Source organism: Sturnira hondurensis, unplaced genomic scaffold (assembly GCF_014824575.4).
Source record: "Sturnira hondurensis isolate 20B ecotype Veracruz unplaced genomic scaffold, ASM1482457v3 Scaffold0021354, whole genome shotgun sequence".
NCBI lineage: Eukaryota > Metazoa > Chordata > Mammalia > Chiroptera > Phyllostomidae > Sturnira > Sturnira hondurensis.
This window is the reverse complement of record NW_028093985.1, coordinates 30,064,689-30,086,513: the sequence shown is the minus strand read 5'-3', so window position 1 is coordinate 30,086,513 and position 21,825 is coordinate 30,064,689. Positions and strand designations below refer to the sequence as shown.

The following is a 21,825-nucleotide window of genomic DNA, read 5'->3' as shown; positions in this document are numbered from 1 at the left end:
AGAACTAAACAAAACGGAAACAATCTACCAGATGCAGACATCAAAACACTGGTCACAAGGATGATCAATGCATTTAGGGGAAGAGTAGATCAACTCAGTGAGAACTTCAATGAGATAGGAAGAAATAGGAAAAAATTAAACTGGATATTAAAAACAACACACAAAAGGACCATTCAAAAATAAAGAATCCAGTAACTGAAATGAATAATACACTAGTGGGAATCGACAGATTAGAAAACAGTGGATCAAATAATGGATTTGGAACAAAAGGTAGCAAAATCGCCCAATAAAAATAGCAAAAAGAATCCAAAAAATGTGAGGATAGTTTAACGGGCCTCTGGAACAACATGAAGTGTACCAACATTCACATTATGAGGATACTGGATGGAGAAGAAAGAGCAAGGAATTGAAAAAAATGACAGAAAATTGCTCTAATTTAGCAAAGGAAATAGACATACAAGTCAAGAATCATACAGTCCCAAACCAAATAAACTCAAAGAAGCCCTTACCAAGACACATCGTAATTAAAATGCTGAAGGTTAAAGACAAAGAGAGAATCTTAAAGAAGCAATGGGAAAGGAGTTAGTTACTTACTAGGGAGCCTCCATAAAACTGTCAGCTGATTTCTCAACAGAAACTTTGTAGGCCAGAAGGGACTGGCATAAAATGTTCAATGTTTTGAAAAGCAAGGGACCTACAACCAAGATTACTGTACCCAGCAAAGCTATCATTTAGAATTGAAAAACATAAACAGCTTCCCAGACAATAAAACAATAAGTAAGTTCATCATCACCAAGCCAGTATTATAAGAAACCAGTATTATAAGAAATGTTCAAGGATTTTCTTTAAAAAGAAAAAGAAAAATTAGCAAAAAATATAAGTAATACAATGGCAATAAATACATACCTATCAACAATTACTTTAAATGCAAATGGGTTAAAAGTTTGAACCAAAAGGAGGAATGGGTAAGATACTAAGTCCCTATACCTGCAGTCTTTAAGAGGCTCACTTTAGACTGAAAGACACACAGAGACTAAAAGTAAAGGGATGGAAAAGATATTTCATGAAAATGGAAATTTTAAAAAACTAAACTAACAATACTTAACACCAGAAAAAATAGAATTTCAAACAAAGGCTACAACAAGAGACAAAGAAGGACCCAGCACTTCTGATTTGGGTATTTATCCAAAGAAATACAAAATACTAATTTTTTTAAAGATTTTATTTATTTATTTTTAGAGGGGAAGGGAAGGAGAGTGGGAGAGAAATATCAATGTATGGTTGCCTCTCATGCGTCCCCTGCCGGGAACTGGGAACTGGCCTGCAACCCAGGCATGAGCCCTGACTGGGAATCGAACCACGATATCTGGTTCGCAGGCCCGCGCTCAATCCACTGAGCTACACCAGCCAGGGCTCACAAAATACTAATTTGAAAAGACATATACATCCTTATGTTCACTGCAGCATTATTTACAATAGCCAAGAAATGGAAGCAACTTAAGTGCCCATCAGTAGGCAAGTGGATAAAAAGCTGTGGTCATGTATGCAATGAAATAATACTTGACTATAAAAAATGAAATCCTGCCATTTTCAACAACATGGATGAACCTAGAGAGAGCTGAGTGAAATAAGACAGGAAAAAAATACCGTGTTTTTTGCTTATATGAACAATCTAAAGAAGGAAATAAATGAAGGAAACAGAAACGGACTCATGTACAGAGAACATTTTGATGGTTGCCAAAGGGAGGTGGATGAGGGGCACTGGGTAAAACCATGAATGGATTAAGAAGCACAAATTAGTAGTTACAAAATAGTCACAGGGGTGTATAAAGTACAGCACAGGAAATATAGTCAGTAATATTGTAATAACTATGTATTTATTACCAAATAGGTAGTAGATTTATTGGGGTGATTACATTATAAGTTATATAAAAGTCTAATCCCTGGACTGCACAGCAAAACTAATATATTTTACATCAACTGTAATTAAAAGTGTATTTTAAAAATACAGCAAGAAAAGTTATCATTTATGTTAAGAAATAAGATATATATTTATATATGTTTTGATTTGCACAAGAAAAGCTCTGAAAGAATAAAACTAAAATTAAATAAACAAAATCAGAAAACAACAAAATTCCACAATAAACTAGCAAGAGCTGTTGCCTCCAAAAAGAATTGCAAAGAGAATGAGGGTCTGGGGTGATTTTCCATTGTGTTTCCTATGCACTGTTTGAAAGTACCACATTAAAAAAAAAGAAAGAAAAAACTTACTCCACTGCCTAAAACACAAATATGCTGGGAATATAATAGAAAATTGCTTATCCTGACTTATGAGGCCCTTCATCATTCCATCTCTTCTACTTTCCAACCTTATTATATGCCAGTTTCTCCCAGGCTCAGATGCCTCAGTCATTCTAACCCTCCTCTTGTTTGTCAAATACAAAAGCAATCTGTATCCACAGCATTCACACCTGCTGGTCCCCATGCCTCTCCCTAGCCCTTTACGAAGATAGATTGTTTTTATCTTTTGGTCCTAACCCAGATGCCACCTCCCAGGGTTGTTTTCCAAGACCTCTAAAATAAACTAGGTGCTACCTCTTGCCATTTCTCTCAGCAATACTGTTTTTATAGCAAAATTTACAATAAATTTATTTGTGATTACTCTAAAATATGTCTCTCCTGCTACACTGAATTCAGTGAGAGAAGAGATCATGGATATATTTTTCACCAATGTATAGGGGTTTATGAAACTCAGTAAATGTTTATCAAATAAAGTAATTAATACAAATGTCACACAGGTTTATAAAGAATGGGAAGACTTAAAGAAAAACAGGCATATTTCTAAGTTCCAAAGTTACATAATTACAGGGTAATACAGGTATTTTTAACTAAAATAGCTAATTTGGGGGTTTATTTTTATCAAAGCTGACCAGGTTGAAATACTTTTAAAGAAATAAAGCTCCTTCAAATTACAGCCTCATTAATTTAGAAATCCCGCTTAAAAAAATGGAAGACCATAAACTTGACTCTTAAAAATAAATACTCTCATGATATAACATTATAAATTTTCCCTGTAATATTTTTAGAAAGTGCTCTTAAAGATCAAGAAAATTGCAGAGAGACAAGTATTTGAGCCTTTTATCCTATTCAACAAATGACTGGTGTTAAGTACAGAAAATTTTTCTTTCTTAATTTTAGTCACCATGGTAGAAAACAAAAAGATTCAACCACTTGCTGGTAGAAAGACCTCTTCTTAGAAGACAAAATGATTGGCAAGTCTTTACCAAAGCTCTTTACAAAGGTCTCAATACCACCAGACTAACATTAAGAAAAATAAACAATGTCTTAAAAAAAACAGTTGCTAACCTGAAAATATTTAATACATGTAATCTCTAAAGATACAAAGTTATTCACGATGCTCCATAAAGTCACTTCTTTGTCTCTCAGTGGGCTATGTAAGGCCTTTCCTTTGGAGTGTGGATATTGTCCAATGTGACACTGTTTTCTCATTTTGACACAGAATATTTTAGGCAAATTTCTATTTTCTAGCAAAGGTTACATTTTCTAGATGTATTTATTAGGCTCTCAATTTCAGGCACAGCTGTATCATATTCTTCCTGGAATTGAAATTCATGCTCATAAATAAATACCAATGACAGTCTACTTTGGCTTTACAGAGAAGGACAAATGAAGGCAAATACAGAACAGGAAAGTTCCACGTACAAAAAACCTTGTTAAAATGACAGTTTCTAATATTTTCACATTTTCAATGACAAGAGGCTATACCATGTTTAATATAAAGTACAGTGCCTCAAAATGAATTTGTGAAGATGTTTTATGTTATATACTATCTGAAAACCTAGAAAGGAAAATTAAGAGTACTTAAATGAGCAGAGAGAAATTAAAAATGACCAGAAAACTAGTGAAGAAAGGAGGAAAGAAAAATGCATAATGAATTTTTCAGAAGTAATTAATTTGGCTCCTCATAAAATGAGCATTTAACAAATAGAAGAATGACTTCATCCTTAAAAGTGTATTCAAATTGATGAAGGAAATGGAAGAGAAGGCCAAAATACAGTCTCATCCATGTGACTTAGCAAAAAACAGTCTCTTAGGCCTGGAGACTCTAAAAATTATTTAGTATTTTCCACGATATTTGTCATAAATGTAAAGCTCTGGTCTCATTATTTACCCCTAAAAGCTGATCAGGACAGCAAGAAGCTGGCATGTTTAGTTTAGGGCAGGAGTGTCAAACTCATGTTCACCAGGGGCCACATCAGCCTCTCAGTTGCCTTCAAAGGGCCAAATGTAATTTCAACTCCTTAACAGTTAAGGAGTAGTTACATCTATACAGTCCTAAAAGTATTTCTTTGGAGACAATCATGAGGCTGATGTGGCCACTGGTGAAACTGAGCGTGGTTTCAAATGGTTTATCACCACAAGATGGCTCCTTAAATTGAAACAGATTGTTGCTAAGATCTACAAAGCTCTGTACATTTGAACCCCCCTCTCTCTCACCTCGCCTACTACTTTCCTCTCACCCTTAACTACATCCACGCTGCCCTTTCTGCAACCCCCTGAAGACTGCGATGCTCATCCTCCAAACAGCTTGTTCCCTCACTTTCATAAGGCTTTCACTCAAACATTCTACCCTTCTGAAGCCTTCCTTGGCCAGTGAGTATATCTTCTCCCCTCTATGCTTAATTTTCTTAATAACATTTAACATACTATACATTTTATTTATATATCTAACATATTTCTACACCCACTAGGATGTAAGCTTCATGAGAGCAAAAATTTTTGCTTTTTATGGGGTCTATGGTCTGTTTTCTTCACTGTTGAATCTTTAGTATATCGTAGGCATTCAGTAACTCTTTGTTGAGTTAATGAATGAATAACCTAAAAGATAATCTAGCCCTGGCTGGTTGGCTCAGTGGATGAAGCTGGCCTGTGAACCAAAGGTCACTGGTTCAATTTCCACCCAGGGCACATGCCTGGGTTTCAGGCCAGGTCCCCATTAGGGGGAGCATGAGAGACAACCACACATTGTGATGTTTCTCTCTCTTTCTCCCTCCCTTTCCCTCTCTCTAAAAATAAATAAAATCTTATTTTAAAAATATCTAGCCTTCAAATAGTTTTTAAATAAAATTCAATTTAAAGAATAGTGGTATCTATGAATAAAGTGATATGCCTTCTTAAATACAAATCATAAGGTTTTCATTTCTTCCACAAATTCACAGAGTCCAGGGTTTGTCTGGTTGTTATTTCTGAATACACAGACTAACTACAACTAGAAAGGAAAGAAATTTACAAAGGAAACTATGGGTAGTATTGCAATATTTTTGGTTAATGTTAAAAAAAGACATGTGTTTGATTTCTACATAAAATATGGTATACTTCAATGCAAACAGAAAAAACCTAACATTTCAACTTTTGTCATGAATAAAATAAATATTTTTAAAGAACTTTTATTCAATCAATTTTCACTTGTCTTTTAGTCCTAGAAAAATAGTTTGTGCTCCTCACTGTTTAAATTAAATAACTGTATTTCTTATAATTACGGTAATGTGAAAATCTCATTAATAGCCACTATCACTTTCATATACATTGGATAGGTTATTGAGAAAACCTTTTTATTTGTAGAAACAACAATATAAGTAAAATTTGATTTTTTTATTTCAGATGAATTCACCAGTTTTACTAGTCCTAGTCACACTTCTAACATTTGCATCAAATATAGGCAGGCTTTCAAAAATAATGCAAATTTTCTTGGCATTTAAACTATTACTTTATGTCTGAATATTTTAAGACTCTCACATACAGTAACAAAACTTAAAAATGATGACCTAACAAAACAACAGTAACACTAATCAGCACCTTAAAGAACTGCTTGTTCTTGTGGAAGGAAGGCACATGTTCCTAGCTCCTACACTTACTTTCATTCATTAAGAAATTTCAATTACCACGAAGGCATTTTAAAAACAGGGTCTAATATCAGACCCTGCTTTGTCCTGCCCACCAGGCTCCCTGCCTCTTTGCTGGAAGCAGTCACAAGTATAAGCACCTTGAGATGCTCAGAATATAAAAAACATATGAGGATTATTGGTCAGCTGGTACACAATGCACCTGTGGCTTAAATGTACCATGTAAACATGTTTGTTAAAACACATCAACATTTGTTCACTGATAGAAATAAAAACCTAGGCACTTCTTTAAAACCACTCAAATCAAAGAGATAATAAAGTAATAGTCATATTTTAGGTTTCGCATCTAATATCTTTTCTCAGGGTAATATTTTTAGCATTAGCTCAATATTTGGGAAAGAGTCTATACCACTAGAGGGGAGTGGTCTACCTGAAAAACAACAGGAAAATGTCGATACCACACATCTGTAATCTCAACAGGTTGTCAGCTTAGGCAATGTACAAAATAAATAAAGTAATGGATTTCAAAGAATATTAGTGCTTTTAGTGTCTGGAGAAATGGTCACGTAAACCATTCCATCTGCATTTGCTTTGGGATATCAGGCAGCAAATGAAACATTATGGCAACCCAGCACAGCATTTGGCTGAGAAAGAAATATGCATTAAAGTTTCCATTCCTTTTAGAACATTTTGTTGGAAATATTTTAATTATATGAAAATCTATTATCTTATGATATAAGATGGCAACTGAGTACATTTATTGTGCTTTTCATTAACACAATATAATTGAACTACAAAATAAAGACCAATGTCTAAGTTTAGATATTGTAACATCAGTTAACATATAACAAAGAGTTACCCATTTTCCAAAAATGAAATATATATTACTTTGTAATTATACTCATTGAGACTCATACCAGATTTATTTTAAGAGTATTCCTGTTGACATCTCCAAACAATGTGAATATATAAACACTACAAAATTAGCTTAGTCTTTTATAATTTATTTGTAAAATAAAAAACCCAGCCATGGAGCTGACATAACCTTACCCTTTTTGGTACAAATAGTAACTTGAGAATTACTATGTTATCCTTCCTTCTGAAGCCAACACTACCTGTGGTGAGGTGGTACTGTCAGACAACTGACAATGAGCTAAATCTACATCAGGCACGGTGCCAGTTCAGATGTTCAGGGCTCTCTCTCAGGGAGGGCCAGAAGCCGTGTTCCTTAATTTTTGGTTGGCACAATTTACCCTTTTCCGAATTTATGGTGAGTGAAACAAATGTAAGGCAAGTATCCAGAGCCAAACACTGGGAGTTTGTTATCAAAGGAACAGGAGCTGTCCCTTCCAATGCCTCCTAATAACCTCCTATTGCTATAATGTCTTACAGCTGAAATCGATTCTGTTAAAATCACATAAAAATATAATACATTTCATGATAAATTAGAGGTGTAGAATGCTTATTTTTTAAAGAGAACTTAACCTACTAACAAGAATTAGTGAAATTACCTACAGAAATTAAAAATGGAAATACATAATTAAAGAAAAAGGAATTCTAACAATGGAAAGATGTCTACTAAAAATTTAGAGATATTTATGAGAACAATATTATTGTGTCCAGATTTCTAAGTAAAATCTCTAGACAATATAAACTATATGAGCTCAATTCCTCTTTTTAAAGCATGTTACAGAGATATATTTTGATAATATCTAAAACCTGGTAAAATTCTTTAATAATTCTTAAAGTCCCAAAGCCATAAATCATTTTAAAATTAAGATAAGTTTGAGGATGGCCCAGGGGGACGCACGAGTGTGAGCTGAGGAATGTACTGGATAATATAACATGCAATTAGTTCCAGGGAGTTTTGAACTCAGAGAACATCCAGGTCAGAAAGGAGGAGGCAGTCACTGTACAAGTCTCTAGTGAATGAATGAGTGAAGACTGACATTTTTTAAGGCTTGCTAAAATTAATTACCTCTACCCAGGATCTGCAGAGACACTGTACTTAGAGGTTAATTTGCTTAGTCTCCTACTCCTGAGGGTATCTTGTGGCACTCAGATTTAACCACGTCTTTGAAAACAAATGGCAGATGCCTGAACCATAAATATTCCTTTAAGTCATGGTTGTCACTTAAAAATCTCATCATTTCATTCACTTGAATTTCTAAGTATTACACAACTTGTTTGCAAAGTAAAATGGGGTCTTCTTTTAGCATATTAGAAGGTATTCTGTTTGTTTTCTAGTATTTCCTAGTTTCATTTAAAATTGCCTTTTCTTTGATTTTACTTATCCAGGAACCCATAGCAAAGAAGTAAATAAGTAAGGTATTTGGAATTCAAGAAGTGATTCAAATGAAGACAGGATCATCTTGGGAGTAGTCACTCTAAATTTGAATCCTCCAATTCTTACAATGCTTACAATTTCTTAAAACATTACTATGGTTAAAATATATTTCGGATTTATGAATCCAAAGGGCTAAGTTATCTGATGAGAACAGGAACATATTAAATCTGCATAATACATTTTTGAAACATCTTGCATATTACACACTAAGCGGTCATTAAATTTTGCTTTTAACCTACCAATTTTCTAAACCTTCCATCCGTAGCTTGATCCCCACAGAGAAAAAATGTAACTCAAACAAAAGATGTTCTGTTTACTGCAAAGCTATTTACTTATCTGTGCACCAGGCTGAGAAATTATGGAACAAGAATTTGTGTATTTGCCCATAGGGTACCTTGCATAGACATTGGCCTGAATTTTCATTTGTATTTTCAATTCCTAAAAGGATTATATATTTTGACCAACTTATTAACTGAGTGATATAACAGAAAACAGCACGATTTCCCACTTGCTATTAAACTCATGTTGACATGTCACTTTAAACCCTCTAACTCCATTTAACTTATTTGTAAATGGGGATAAAATACTGCCTGGTAGAACAAATGACATAATATTAATTAAAGTGCTTTGACAACTTTAAAATTTAACCTAACTAAAAATACTGTATCTTATTTGCTACTTTATAAGAATGAAAACTAGTTGGTTCTTTCCCCATCACACTTTCCATGAAAAGAAGAACACACAGAAAAATATTTTTTTAGAGTGGTATGAGAGTTTGTTATGAAAGGTTTCAAATTTAGAAAAAATTTGATAACTAAAATATTATAGGTTTGAGCTAAAATTCAGAGGCCATTTAATCTAGCCACTTTAGTTCTACATATAAGGACAGAAAGATCACTGAAAGCTAAATACTGGGTTGGCCAAAAAGTCCATCAAGATTTTTCTGTACAATAGCTCTAATAGTGATTAGTTGCCTTCAACTTCATTCAAAACAATTTTGTTAGATTGTATTGTGACAGCTGTTACAGTAGCACGCACTTTAAAAAATACCATCAAAATTGGTGACTTTTTGTGTAGCCATTTTAGTATGGCAGATGGAAAAATACACATTTTCAGCATATTATGCTTTATTATTTCAAGAAAGGTAAAAACTCGGTTGAAAAGCAAAAAAAAAAAAAAAAAAGATTTGTGCAGGATATGGAGAAGGTCCTGTGAAAAAGCACAGAAGGTCCTGTGAAAAAGGTGGATCAACTGCCTCTCACACCTGCCCTGACCAGGGCTGAACCAGCAACCTAGAGGCACCCTAACTGGGAATCTTTCACTTTGCAGGACAACGCCCAACAAATGGAGCCACACCCTGGGCCTTTAACAGCTACACTGAAGCTCGGTTTATGTACAAAAAATGTATCCATCTTAATGTACAATTCTATGAGTTTTGACAAGTTTACAGTTTACAAAGTTTGACAAGTTTCCATCAAGATTTTTTCTGTAGAATAGCTCTAGTAGTGGTTAGTTGCCTTCAACTTCATTCAAAACAATTTTGTTAGATTGTATTGTGACAGCTGGATTACAGTCAAAAGCAACCATGACTGTAATCCAGGTGAGAACATTTTCATCAGTCCAAAAAAATCCCTCATGCCTTTATTGTCAACTCCAACTAAACCCCAGCTCCAGGAAGCTACAAATCTGCTTTATCTGTGGGTGTCTTTTCTGGGCATTTCATAGAAACAGAATCATACGATATAGTGTCTTCTGTACTAGACTTGCTTAATTAGCATAAAGTTTCTGAGGTTCATCTATATTGTAGCATTTATTAGATCATTTACTTTATTGCTTAACAGTATCTATTATATAAATACACTCTATTATTTATCAACTCACCAGTTAATAGACATTTTCGTTGTTTTCATTTTGAAGCTATTATAAATAATGCTGCTATTAACATCAGATTACAGTTTTCACCACAAACAGTGATAGATTTTTTATTTTCTTGGGTAAATACCTAGGATTAGAACTCTTAGTTTAAGTGGAAAATTTATGGGCAAGTGTATAACATTCTGAGATGTAAAGCTTTTCCAAAGTGGCTGAAGGCTCTGGTTTTTCCACATCTTCACCAACACTTACTAGAGTTCCAGTTCTCCATCACTACCCTCTACACTATAGACTTTCATCAACCATATAGATATGTCACTGAAGGTTGAAATGGGAGGGAGGGAGGAGGTAAGTGAATGGAGAAATGACAGAGAGATCCAAGTGTATTTCATTTCTATTGTTTAAAAAAACTTTAAAGATTTTGAGAGCAGTTTTTGTTTACAAAAATGTAAAGAACATACAGATATTTTCCATATAACCTCTGCCCCACACAGTACAGCCTTCCCCATTTACCAATATCCTCCACCAGAATGGTACATTTGTTACACGCAATGAGTCTACATCAACACTGTATTATCACCCAAAGTCCACAGTTTACATTAGGGGTCACTCTTGGTGTTGTGCATGGTATTGGTATGGACAAAAGTAAAATGACATTTATCTATTATTGTACCATATATATTAGTTTCAGTATCCTAAAAATCCTGTGCTCTGCCCACTTATCCCACCTTAATTGCTGATAACCACTGAACTTTTAACTATCTCTAATTTCCCCTTTTCCAGAATGCCATGATGGTAGTCACAGACTATGAAGTCTTTTCAGATTGGCTTTGTTTAATTAGTAATATGCACCTTAAGTTTTTCCTCTATGACTTTTTATGAACTATTTCATTTTAGCAATGAATAACATCGTTTGGATGTACCACAGATTATTTATCCACTTAGCTAGTATAAGACATTTTAGTTGTTCCAAGTTTTGGCATTATGAACAAAGCTGCTATAATATCCATGTACAAATTTTTGTGTGGACATGAATTTCAACTCATTTGGGTAAATATTAAAGACTATGATTAATAAATTATATGTTAGTATATTTAATAAGAGTATGTTTAGTTTTGTAAGAAACTGCCAAACTGCCTTCTATGAATAAAGACAGTTTTATTTCTTCCTTCTCAGTCAATATACCTTTTGTTTCCTTTTCTTGTTTTATTGCATTAGCCAGGACTTGCAGTATGATGTTAAAACAGAATAGTGGGAAGAGCATCCTTACCTTGCTCCTGATCTTATTGGGGAAGCTTCAATTTTCCTACCATTAAGCATGATGTTAGCTGTAGAGTGTGTGTGTATACACACATCTATGTATATGTACATCTGTGCATATGAATACATACATACACACACAATGCATATATATACATCGTGTATATCTATGTACACACATATACATACATACATACACACATACATATAATATATATCTCAAGTTGAGGAAGTTCCCCTTTATTCCTCGTTTACTAAGGATTTTTTTAATCGAGAATGAGTGTTAGATTTTGTCAAATGCTTCCACTGCAATGTGGTATGATCATGTGATTTTTCTTTTTTACCTTGTTGATGCGATGGATTACACTAATAGATTTTTAAATGTTGAAACCAGCCTTGCACAACTGGGTTAAATCCCTAGGTTAATATACATATCAGCTTTTGATTTTGTAGTGGAAACATTTTTTACAAGGACTTTGTGCTGTTTTGATGGTTGATGCTTTCACATTCTGATGTCTTCATTGATGAGAAAGGGAAAGAGTGCACAGGACTGTACTGACGGGAAAATAAAAAACTAGAGAATGGGAAAAGTTTGTTACCAAGGCTTAACTTGAAAATGTCGTAAGAGTATGAGTCCATTATTCTTAAACTTAGTGTTTTGGCCCAGTTTTTATGCTATGAGAATGTGAGATATAAATGTTTTAGCACTAGAGATTTCAGATCTGTATCTTTAACACTCACATTCCATATGATCCATTTTCCCAATTCTAGGTATTTTCCCTAGAAAAATGAGAGCACATGTTCATTCAAAGATGTGTACATAAATGTTCACATCAGCTTCAGTTGTGGTAGCCCCAAAGAGAAAACAATCCCAACATCTTATCGACATCTAAATGGACAAACTGTGGTATACTCATGTGATACAATCCTATTCGGCAATAAAAAGGAATAATTATTGAAATGCATTATAACATGAATGAATCACAAGAGTGTATAGACTGTACAATTCCATTTATATAAAATTCTAAGAAATGCTAATCAAAATATAATTTCGGGAAGCAAATCAGTGGTTGACTGGACAGGGGTAGAGTGGAAGAAGGAAGGGACTAAGAAGAGGTGTGGGAGAAGCTAGGGGTGATAGATGGGTTCATTACTTTGGGGTGATGGTTTCGCAGGTGTCCACATGTGTCAATATAATAAAGTATACATATATTATGTACAAAGTATATTAAAATATTTTTATATTCCTTTAAGTTTCTCCTTTAAAAATGAGTAGTCATTAAAAGCAACAAAGCAAATCTTTGCAGTTACTACATATTGTATTTGCAAATCTTATAAAGATCAAAGTTTATCTCTGTTTATATTTCCCACAATGGGAAGATATACAATGAAAAGAAATTGAAAATGTATTCTACTATATGTTTCATGTTATCCTTGTTTGTTGGCAAAAATTGTTAATCAAAAGCCTGTAGGTGCTAAAAGTCACAAGATACACAAAGACAAGCTCCAAGACATTTGTTGTTGTTGTTTGTTCTGTCCACACATAAAATTAGTTCATAGTTCATAAGTGACCAAAAGCACTTTGGGATTATTATATGCCATCAAATAAGTATGTGTGGTAGTGTACAATACTTAGAAAATAATACATAATGAACTATGTATACAACAGTATTATGTCATTGTTATAAAATCAAACAAAGTAGGCTATTTTTCTGAATAGCCTTTTTCACATAAATATTATATAAACTAAATTCCATGTGTAACTATACTATAATAAGTTATTTTCTCTTTCATAAAAGGTTGGTTGACATTTTCTAAGAATAGCAAATTATTGTATAGACTATAAAAATATCCAGAATGTGTACAAGTTCTTTGTCATTAGGAAAATGTTAAACAACATCCTTGGAAACTTTACGAGGAGAAATCAAAGAGACTGAACATGTAAAAGTGATGAAGCACAATACTGAAATGTCACTGAAAAAAGCTCTGCAATGAGATTACCTGGGATCAGTTCCATAATGATATAGATGGGCTGTCTTTGCGTGCAGACTCCAATAAGCTTGACAATGTTGGGATGATCGTATTGCTTGAGAATTCTGTATGAGAAAAAGTGTAAGAATAATTATTTGAATAATAAAGCTTTAATTTATGATCAAAAAGAGTGTACGCAAGTAGCCCTGGCTGGTGTAGCTCAGTGGATTGAGCATGGGCCTGCGAACCAAACAATTGCAGTTCGATTTCCAGTCAGGGTACATGCCTGGGTTGCAGGCCAGTTTCTAGCAGGGCACACGTGAAAGACAACCATACATTGATATTTCTCTCTCTCTCTCCTTCCTTTCCCCTCTAAAGATAGATAAATAAATAAATAAATAAATACATGAATAAATACGTATGCAAGTAAAATGCTTCAACTGATATAATTCAATTTTTTCCTTTCTTTTTTACTGTTGTTCAATCAATTTTTAAAACTTCAATATGAACCCAATTATAATAAATGGGATATATGCAAATTTTGATAAATATTGGAAAGCTACAGGTACAAATGAGTCAAGTATACTTAATTCAATTAAATATTCACTTAAAAACTATTATCCATTCTGAATGACTAACAATCAAGCTAAATAGGAATAATTTACTTATTTCAAAACATATGGAACTCCCTAAACCACAGGTGAGAATATTAGTAAACTCAAAACTGTAAGCTGCAAGGGTAGCATCTTTGTTTTATTTTGTGTTCTGTAAACACTTGATTTTAAATATATAAAAATGAGAATCCAATTCACAGTAATATTATATGGCAATCCCTTCATTAGATTTTGTAGTAAGTGCTTTCTTGATGATCACAATCAATTTCAAAATAGTAAACATCAAAAGTTTTGAGAAAGCTGGCAAAAGGTTAACCAATAGCTGAGTCACAGTTTCAGGATCAAGCTGAAGCAGAAACACAATTTGGATAAGGCAAAATTTCAGAGGGCTATGAAATAGCACAGACTCATCCTTAGGACTTTAAACTTGAGTTACAAGATTAGATTTCCTCAGAGGCCTGTCTACCCTGATGATTTCTGTTACTGAATTTTAAACCACATTATCCTGTTGACATAGTTACAAGTTCCCTCAATATTTGAAAGATGCAGTTTTCCTTCTTAAAAGAATAAAAAAATAATTTTATTTGATGAAAGAAAAAACAGTTTATATACATTTTGTACATGGACAACTAAAGCAGAGATAGCTCTAAGAAAAATTTTTTATATTGAAAATGCAGAATGATTTGTAAATGAAAAGATAAATGGGGAAGAATTCTAGAAATGAAGAAAATATCCTGACAATGAGTTTGCAATTTCTACAAGGAATTAAAAAGAAGTTTTAGAATGTTTGACTAATTCAAAATATCATTTCTGAGGTTGGAAACTACTTAGTAAAGAAATTCCATAAAACAGCCAACCTGAACTCCATTAATATTAAATATCTCAATATATAGCTCTATCATCTATTAAAAGACACAGGAGTTTTGCATGGACATGATTTTCATTCTTAAAATTATCTCACTTTAGAAGAAGAAAATAAACTCTACTTTGCGATAAAACAATCAAATTAGAAAGCAAAAAATTAAATATTTTTTAAAGAGTTTATTTATTTATCCTTAGAGGGGAAGGGAAGGAGAGAGAGAGAGAAATGTATGGGAAATATCAATGTATGGTTGCTTCTCATGGGTCCCCTGCTAGGAACTGGCCTGCAACCAAGGCATGTGCCCTGACTGGGAATTGAACCGTGGTTGCTTGGTTCGCAGGCCCACGCTCAATCCACTGAGCTACACAGCCAGGGCCAAAAAATTAAATATTTTTGAAGATGTGGTATATTACTTGTACCATAAGAATACCTGTGAATACCTATAAAATAATAAACCTATGAATTTCAATTGTAGTAACACATCTTTAAATTTATCAGAGTTTATTTTTCTGAGTTGCCAATAATATACATAAAACGTTTTCAACTTTATTCTATAGATATTTAATAAATGCATCACACTAGTTTACTCCATTTCCATCAATAGTCATTTTTAGATAAATGGAGAAATACACATTAAAATGCTCCATATTGTGGTACTTAGTTCTCTCATCACCATATCCTGTCAGTGCCATGTCCTCTGTTCTCCATGATACTCTAAGAAGACTTCAATTTTGTTCTAGTTGCTCATGGAGACACCCCCCCCCCCCAGACACTCCTGTCCCTCTCTCCCTTCACACCAACAACCTATAGATTCATGTATTCTCCTCTTCTGCCATCCATCCATTCACCCACCCACCCATCCCCCAACCATGTCTGTCCTCACTCTACCCAAAGCATCTTTCAATTTGGTTTGTGTTTAGTTGTATAAACCAGATGTTACCATCAACAGAATAGTTTTAACTGTCCACAATACAGGGGTAGTAATTCTGAAACATTAAATTTTAGCGAGTAATAAGGAAAAGAAGACAATGCTCCAAGAAGATCAATTAGAAAACAAAACAGTATGTAAATTTTGGAACCAATGCCAGATACTAAATTAAAGAAGACATTGGGGTTCTTAAAAAAGAAAACCAACAGATGAGAAAAAAGAATCAAGTCATGATATCTGAGTAAGGCAGAAGAAATGAAATTATATACCTAAATATTTATAAAGTATATATTTACATATATAGAATACAGTAATGTTTTTATTATAAGGAAAATCACAATTTTGTATATTCACATATATATATGTATATGCATGTGGGATAAAAGCAAACATTGCAATATTTTTTTAAAATGTAAAGAATATTCACTGTTTTTAAGCATCAGGTTCTTTTGATTATGGTTGCCTAACTGATGTACAGTTTAACATAGTGGAAACTGTTTCCACATAGTGTTAAATGCTATTTATGAGGATTCTGAAAGTGCTTATTCATACCTCAGAAAATCGTAATTTCCAAACTTACATTTTAGTGAATTGCTTATATTATAAATACATATTTTACATAACTTTAAAGAACTCACTTGGCTTCTTGTAAAAATTTTATTTTCAGTTCCTGAGGAAGATCTTCTTTACATGTTTTAACAGCAACAGCAGTTTTATCCTTTAATACACCCTTAAATACTTCACCAAAATTTCCCTGAAAATACAAATACATTTATAGGTTGAGATGTAAGACAGCCACATAAATCTTCACAAAATACAAGAAAAGCATGTACTGATGCACTTTGAATTAATCAAAGTACTCTGTTAGCATTATCTGTAGTTCAAAGTGGAAATAAAGATCAGGACAGTCACTCTTACCAACCTCCCAATTTTAAATTTGCTACCCAACATAACAAACGTTCAGAAGACTGAGGCTGGAGGAAGACTGAGAAGGAAAATGGGGAAAAATAAAAGAGAAAATACGACAAAAGGAGAAACTCAAATTGACACTATCAGAGTAACATAAGTTTCATTCAGTCTAGTCCCACTATCTGCATTTTATTAAATGTAAAATATTATCCAAGAATGTTTAACGATAAAGGAGAGATTCTGTGGCATGACTGCTGGTGCTGAGCCACACAGTCCTATCGGCTGGGGAAGAGTGAGAGAGGAAGAGAAGAGGGAGAGGCAACAGAACCCAGGCAGATGAAGGACTGGCAACAGCCCCTGCTGTGGGTTGTCATTCCCTGAGGGAAGGTACCAAGGAAGACGAGGCTCTCACCCAAATGCCCATGTCACCCTTGACAGGTCATTTCTATGACAAGGTTATGAACTTCTAACCTTATTCTATGGCTAAACTATATTTTGACTTAAAATGCCTAATTTCTAGTTTAAAGTCATTTTCCCTTTTATTATAAACACAAAACATTATAGAGATGACTTACCAGGCTAACACAACAAATATTTTTTAGTATTCCCTTCCAACTTTTCTATGTATGCTTGTATATTCTTATAAAGCTATAATTGTAATGTGCAAGCATTATATTATAACATGATTCCATGCTATTGTTGTTGAGCAAGAAGTAGCTGAAGGAGAAGTCTGCTTGTTACTGAGTTTTTGGAGTTCTATGATCAATGTAACTGTTAACGATATTTCAAGGAATGTAAATTTTTACATGTCGATAATAAATAATTTAAAATTATTAAAAGTCAAAATATTTTTGAATGTTTTAAATATTACTTAATATTTTACTTAATAGTTAAATTTTTATTTTACTTAGGTAAAGTATACTTAAAATCTAAGTAATAAACAATATTATTATTAAATCTAATATTCAACTCAAATATTAAAAAATAAGGTTATGACAAGCTCACATACCCTAATGTCAAGTTCCTAGTGATTCCAAGATACATGCTATGCCTTTTCTACGTTTTTATCCTCCATGGGAACCACCCCACAACCCCAACCAGAAAAAATGCTAAGTAATCTTTAAGTTCATTTCTTAAGCCCCCTTCTTCATGAAGACTTTTCTTGATCTTCCCCAAATCATGTATCCCATAACTGAACATGTATCCCATAACTGACTAACCCTTCGTACTTTTCTAATGGTTTGTGCCCTATCAAACAGGTCTTGGCTATATTAGTAGGCATTCAAAAATTTTAAACAGTCACAACTCAGAGGATTTGACAGACTTCTCAAATCTATCCACAGTGGTCAAGCGGGGAATCTCCAAACGCTGAGAAAAAGACTAGGCTTCCCAGAACACCTGCTCTCTATCCAAAGCAGTCAAGAGGAGCCTAGGACACCTATCACTCCCTACCATTTAACAGGCACAGCTTCATGGCTGCTACTGACCTTAAGTCCATGAGGCTAAGTATGTCTGTGTATTTTTATTTCATTCCTCACAAGAGGTCCTTGGTCCTAGGGGGTAGATTTTACACTGTTTTTCACATTGCATTATGAAACTAAATGGAATTCAATATTTCAAATAGAAACATGATGAATTTCATCATTGACAAGGAAGTTAATATTTACCCATTGCAACTCAATTACAAAAACAATAATAAATTTGCAATAGTCCATTTGATTATCAAATATCTGCCATTATTGTTGGACATAATTTACTTTCATATAGCCTATGAATTGGAAGAAACTTGCAACTTGATCAGAAGAAAGGGACTCTCAGCATACATATCTGTCTTCTCTGACAACCAATAGAGCTAGCTACATATGAATGTTTACACTGCCATGTGCGTCTTGTCCATATCATTTTTAGAAAAATAATATGCCTAATGTTACATATTGTGATTCTATATACAATCTTGAAATCCCCAAGAGCAGTATTTTGCATTTTCTAAACTATCATATGTAGCCAGAAACAAATAGAACAGGACTATTAGGTGTTTATTTAAACTTTTATTACCTCACAGTTTCTTTTCAAATCTCAGCTCACTAGTTTTGGCTTTCTACACTGCAATAATAGAATTATGGCTTTTAATTTAGAGGAAGACACACAACACTATTTTTAAAATTCAAAAACTGTCCTTAAATCTTACAAAGGTTTTCACACATCTATGTCAGTGAACATCCTAGTATCTGTTAGAGATGTGGTATTGTGCTCCTCTAGGTTAATGTGGGAATGCACCTCGTTGGCTGCTGCAATGTAAGAAGGATTTGAAGAAAATGAACAATCTACAGAGTTCACAATTGCAGTGAAGACTTTTGGTTATTTAGCTCAGTTGATTACATACCTTGCCCAGTAATTCTCCCAATGTGACATCTTCATGATTGAGGACCCACTTCTTATCCTGTGGCAAAGAAAAGGAACAATTTTTTAGCCCAAGTAAGAGTACATTTTCTGTAATACACACTTAAGGAAGTGGGAAATAGACCTGAGGGGATATTTCATTCAAACCATTCAATCTACAGCACACTAAGAAGTTGTAACCTCAAGAGGCTATAAAACGGATTTAAAAATATCACTACACAATAGGATTTTAAAATCTACATTATACCAACTTCTATCAGAAATTTCAGCTGTCAAAATGATGGTGCCCCCATAACTAGAACATAGCACGCACTTTTCTCTCCCCATGAAGTGTAGGCTATGCTATTATGTCATTTTAAAAGTTTTGTGCCTTAAGTACATGAGAGAATTTCATTTCACAAGGCAAAATTTCCAGTTCTCCCTTGATCATAGAGAATTCTTTTTGTACCCAGACCACATTAATAAGAACTAATTTTTCCACGTATAAACTGGCCATGCATTATCCCTGTTTATGACACTGAAGGTAGTCTCAATCTTTTCTAAGTAATTTCCTACAGTGTAATAAAGAAGCAAAAGTATGGTACATTAGACCACTGATGCAAAGATGCCATTATAAAACAGCATCTTACTATCTGACTTCAAGAACTAATTACTACTAAGGGCACAGTTTATCACCTAAAAATATCAGCTATTAAACACATACATAGTAATGTTATAAAGGCATACAGTTTTTTTTTTTTTTTAAGGAAAAAGGAATGAAGCAAGGAATAAGGAGAGATTGTGGGGAAAAGGAGGGAAGGCAAAACAGAAGTATGCAGGGAAGAGACAGGGAGAAGGAAAAGAAAATGCTGGAGTAATGTATTTTATTCAAGATTTGTTTTTAATTAGTAAAACAAAATTAGATCTGTTTTTAATTAGTGTCCCCTATTACACATGTTCAAATATAATTATGGTTTATAAAATAAAATACACCAAGTAAACAAACACCTTGAAGTGAAAAGCCACCTAAGTACCGCTTAGCATGTCCTAGACAGCCATCTGAAGTACTTTCAGAAACACCACAGGACACTCAACACCATCCTCTGTTAGATCAACAAAGGGAACAACTCTGATGTTAAAAATGACAGTTTACATGTATAGGCTTTAAATCTAAATGCAAAGTTAGAGCTATAAAGGTCCTGAAATAAAACATAGAATATCTTCACAACCAAGTGAGTAGACAAAGATTTTAGACAGACACACAAAGTCCTAACAAAAAAATGCTTCAAATAATTGGAATTTATCAAAATTAGAAACACTTGTTCTTCAAAGGCATCTTTTTTTTTTTAAAATGAAAAGGCAAACTACAATCTGGGAGAACATTTTTGCAAAGCATATATCTGATAATTTATATGTAAACAATAGAGAGAACTCATACCTGAATAACAAGACAATAACTTGACTTAAGAATTTGAATAAAAAATTTAAGATGTTCAAATAGACAATAAGCACGTTAAAAATTTTTACTTCATTAGTCCTCAGTGATATACAAACACGAACCACAATTAGATCCTATTTCACCCTTATTAGAATACTAAAGTTAGAAAGGTTAACAATACAAGATTGCAAGGATGAGGAAAACCTGGACTCCTCATACACTGTTAGTGAGTATGTAACATAATATGAAAGCCAACTGAAAGACAATTTGGTAGTTTCCTATACATTTAAATACACATCTACTTAATGATTCAGAAATTAACACTCCTAGGTATAAACCCAAGAGAAATGGAAACACATCCACCAGAAATGTTGTAGGCAGCTGAATTTATAATAGCCAAAAACTGGAAACAATCCAACGTTCAGCAAAAGGAGAACCGATAAACAAATCTTGGTATATTTAGATAATTATTATTCAGCAATAAATAGGAGTTTACAAGGGATGAGTACAAGAGCAGAGTTTTTGCAAAAATATTCTGCGGAGCTAACAAGTGCTGATATACTCTATATACACGCATGCATACATACATAATGAGTCCGTTTATCTAAGTTTCTAGAGAAGGACAATTAGCCTATAACACTACAAATCATGGCAGTGTTTGCCTGAGGCAGGGGCTGAAGGTTGGCTGGCTGCAAAGGGCAAAGAAGAAACTTTGTGGGCTACAAAAGTGTTTAACTTTTTGATATTTCATTGATTGATACTTTTAAAACATGTGCATTTTATCATATGTAAACTATATATGAATAAAGCTGATTTTTAAAAAATAAGAAGTGTAAAAAATGCTACTTTCCATTACAGTAGCCCTTTGGGGATTAATTTCACCTCCACATATTATCAAAAGCTAGTCCTCAAAGAATACAGTCTGGCAGGCAAGAAAGTTCTTAGTTTAAAAACTGAAAAACTGATTTGTTCAGAGCAAACCACTGACCACTGAAAACAGAGCTCTAAAATAGCGAAGAACTAAGAAGCTATGGTTAGGTGAAGAAAAGCCAAGTCTTTTGGGCCTACTTTTACCTTAGGTATTCTGATTGTGAAAGCAGAAGCCAATAGGCAAAAGAAAAAAAAAGCAAAAATAAAAATTAGAATTTTGGCTGTGCCAAGGAGAACAGGCCCTGATCAAATATGCCAGACTTTTAATTAGGTCCTCAAAGATACCGCACTATGGTAAAAAAGGCAACCTGAAAATGGAAGGAATTAAAACCTACCTTCTAATCATATCCATCAGTGGTAAGACTAAATCAGGGAATTGCAAACTAAGCTT

General features: G+C 33.6%; 1 protein-coding gene across 3 annotated transcripts in view; it reads right to left on the bottom strand.

Moving 5' to 3' along the window:
* FER (FER tyrosine kinase) overlaps positions 1–21,825 on the bottom strand; it is a 397,214-nt gene that overhangs the window by 105,656 nt on the left and 269,733 nt on the right. For all 3 annotated transcript variants that reach the window (XM_037032384.1, XM_037032383.1, XM_037032385.1), the window contains 3 exons: positions 19,071–19,127; positions 16,417–16,532; positions 13,405–13,499 (listed from right to left, as the gene is read on the bottom strand). In XM_037032384.1, the coding sequence (XP_036888279.1) occupies positions 13,405–13,499; positions 16,417–16,532; positions 19,071–19,127 (268 nt within the window). The remainder of the gene's footprint in view (positions 1–13,404; positions 13,500–16,416; positions 16,533–19,070; positions 19,128–21,825) is intronic.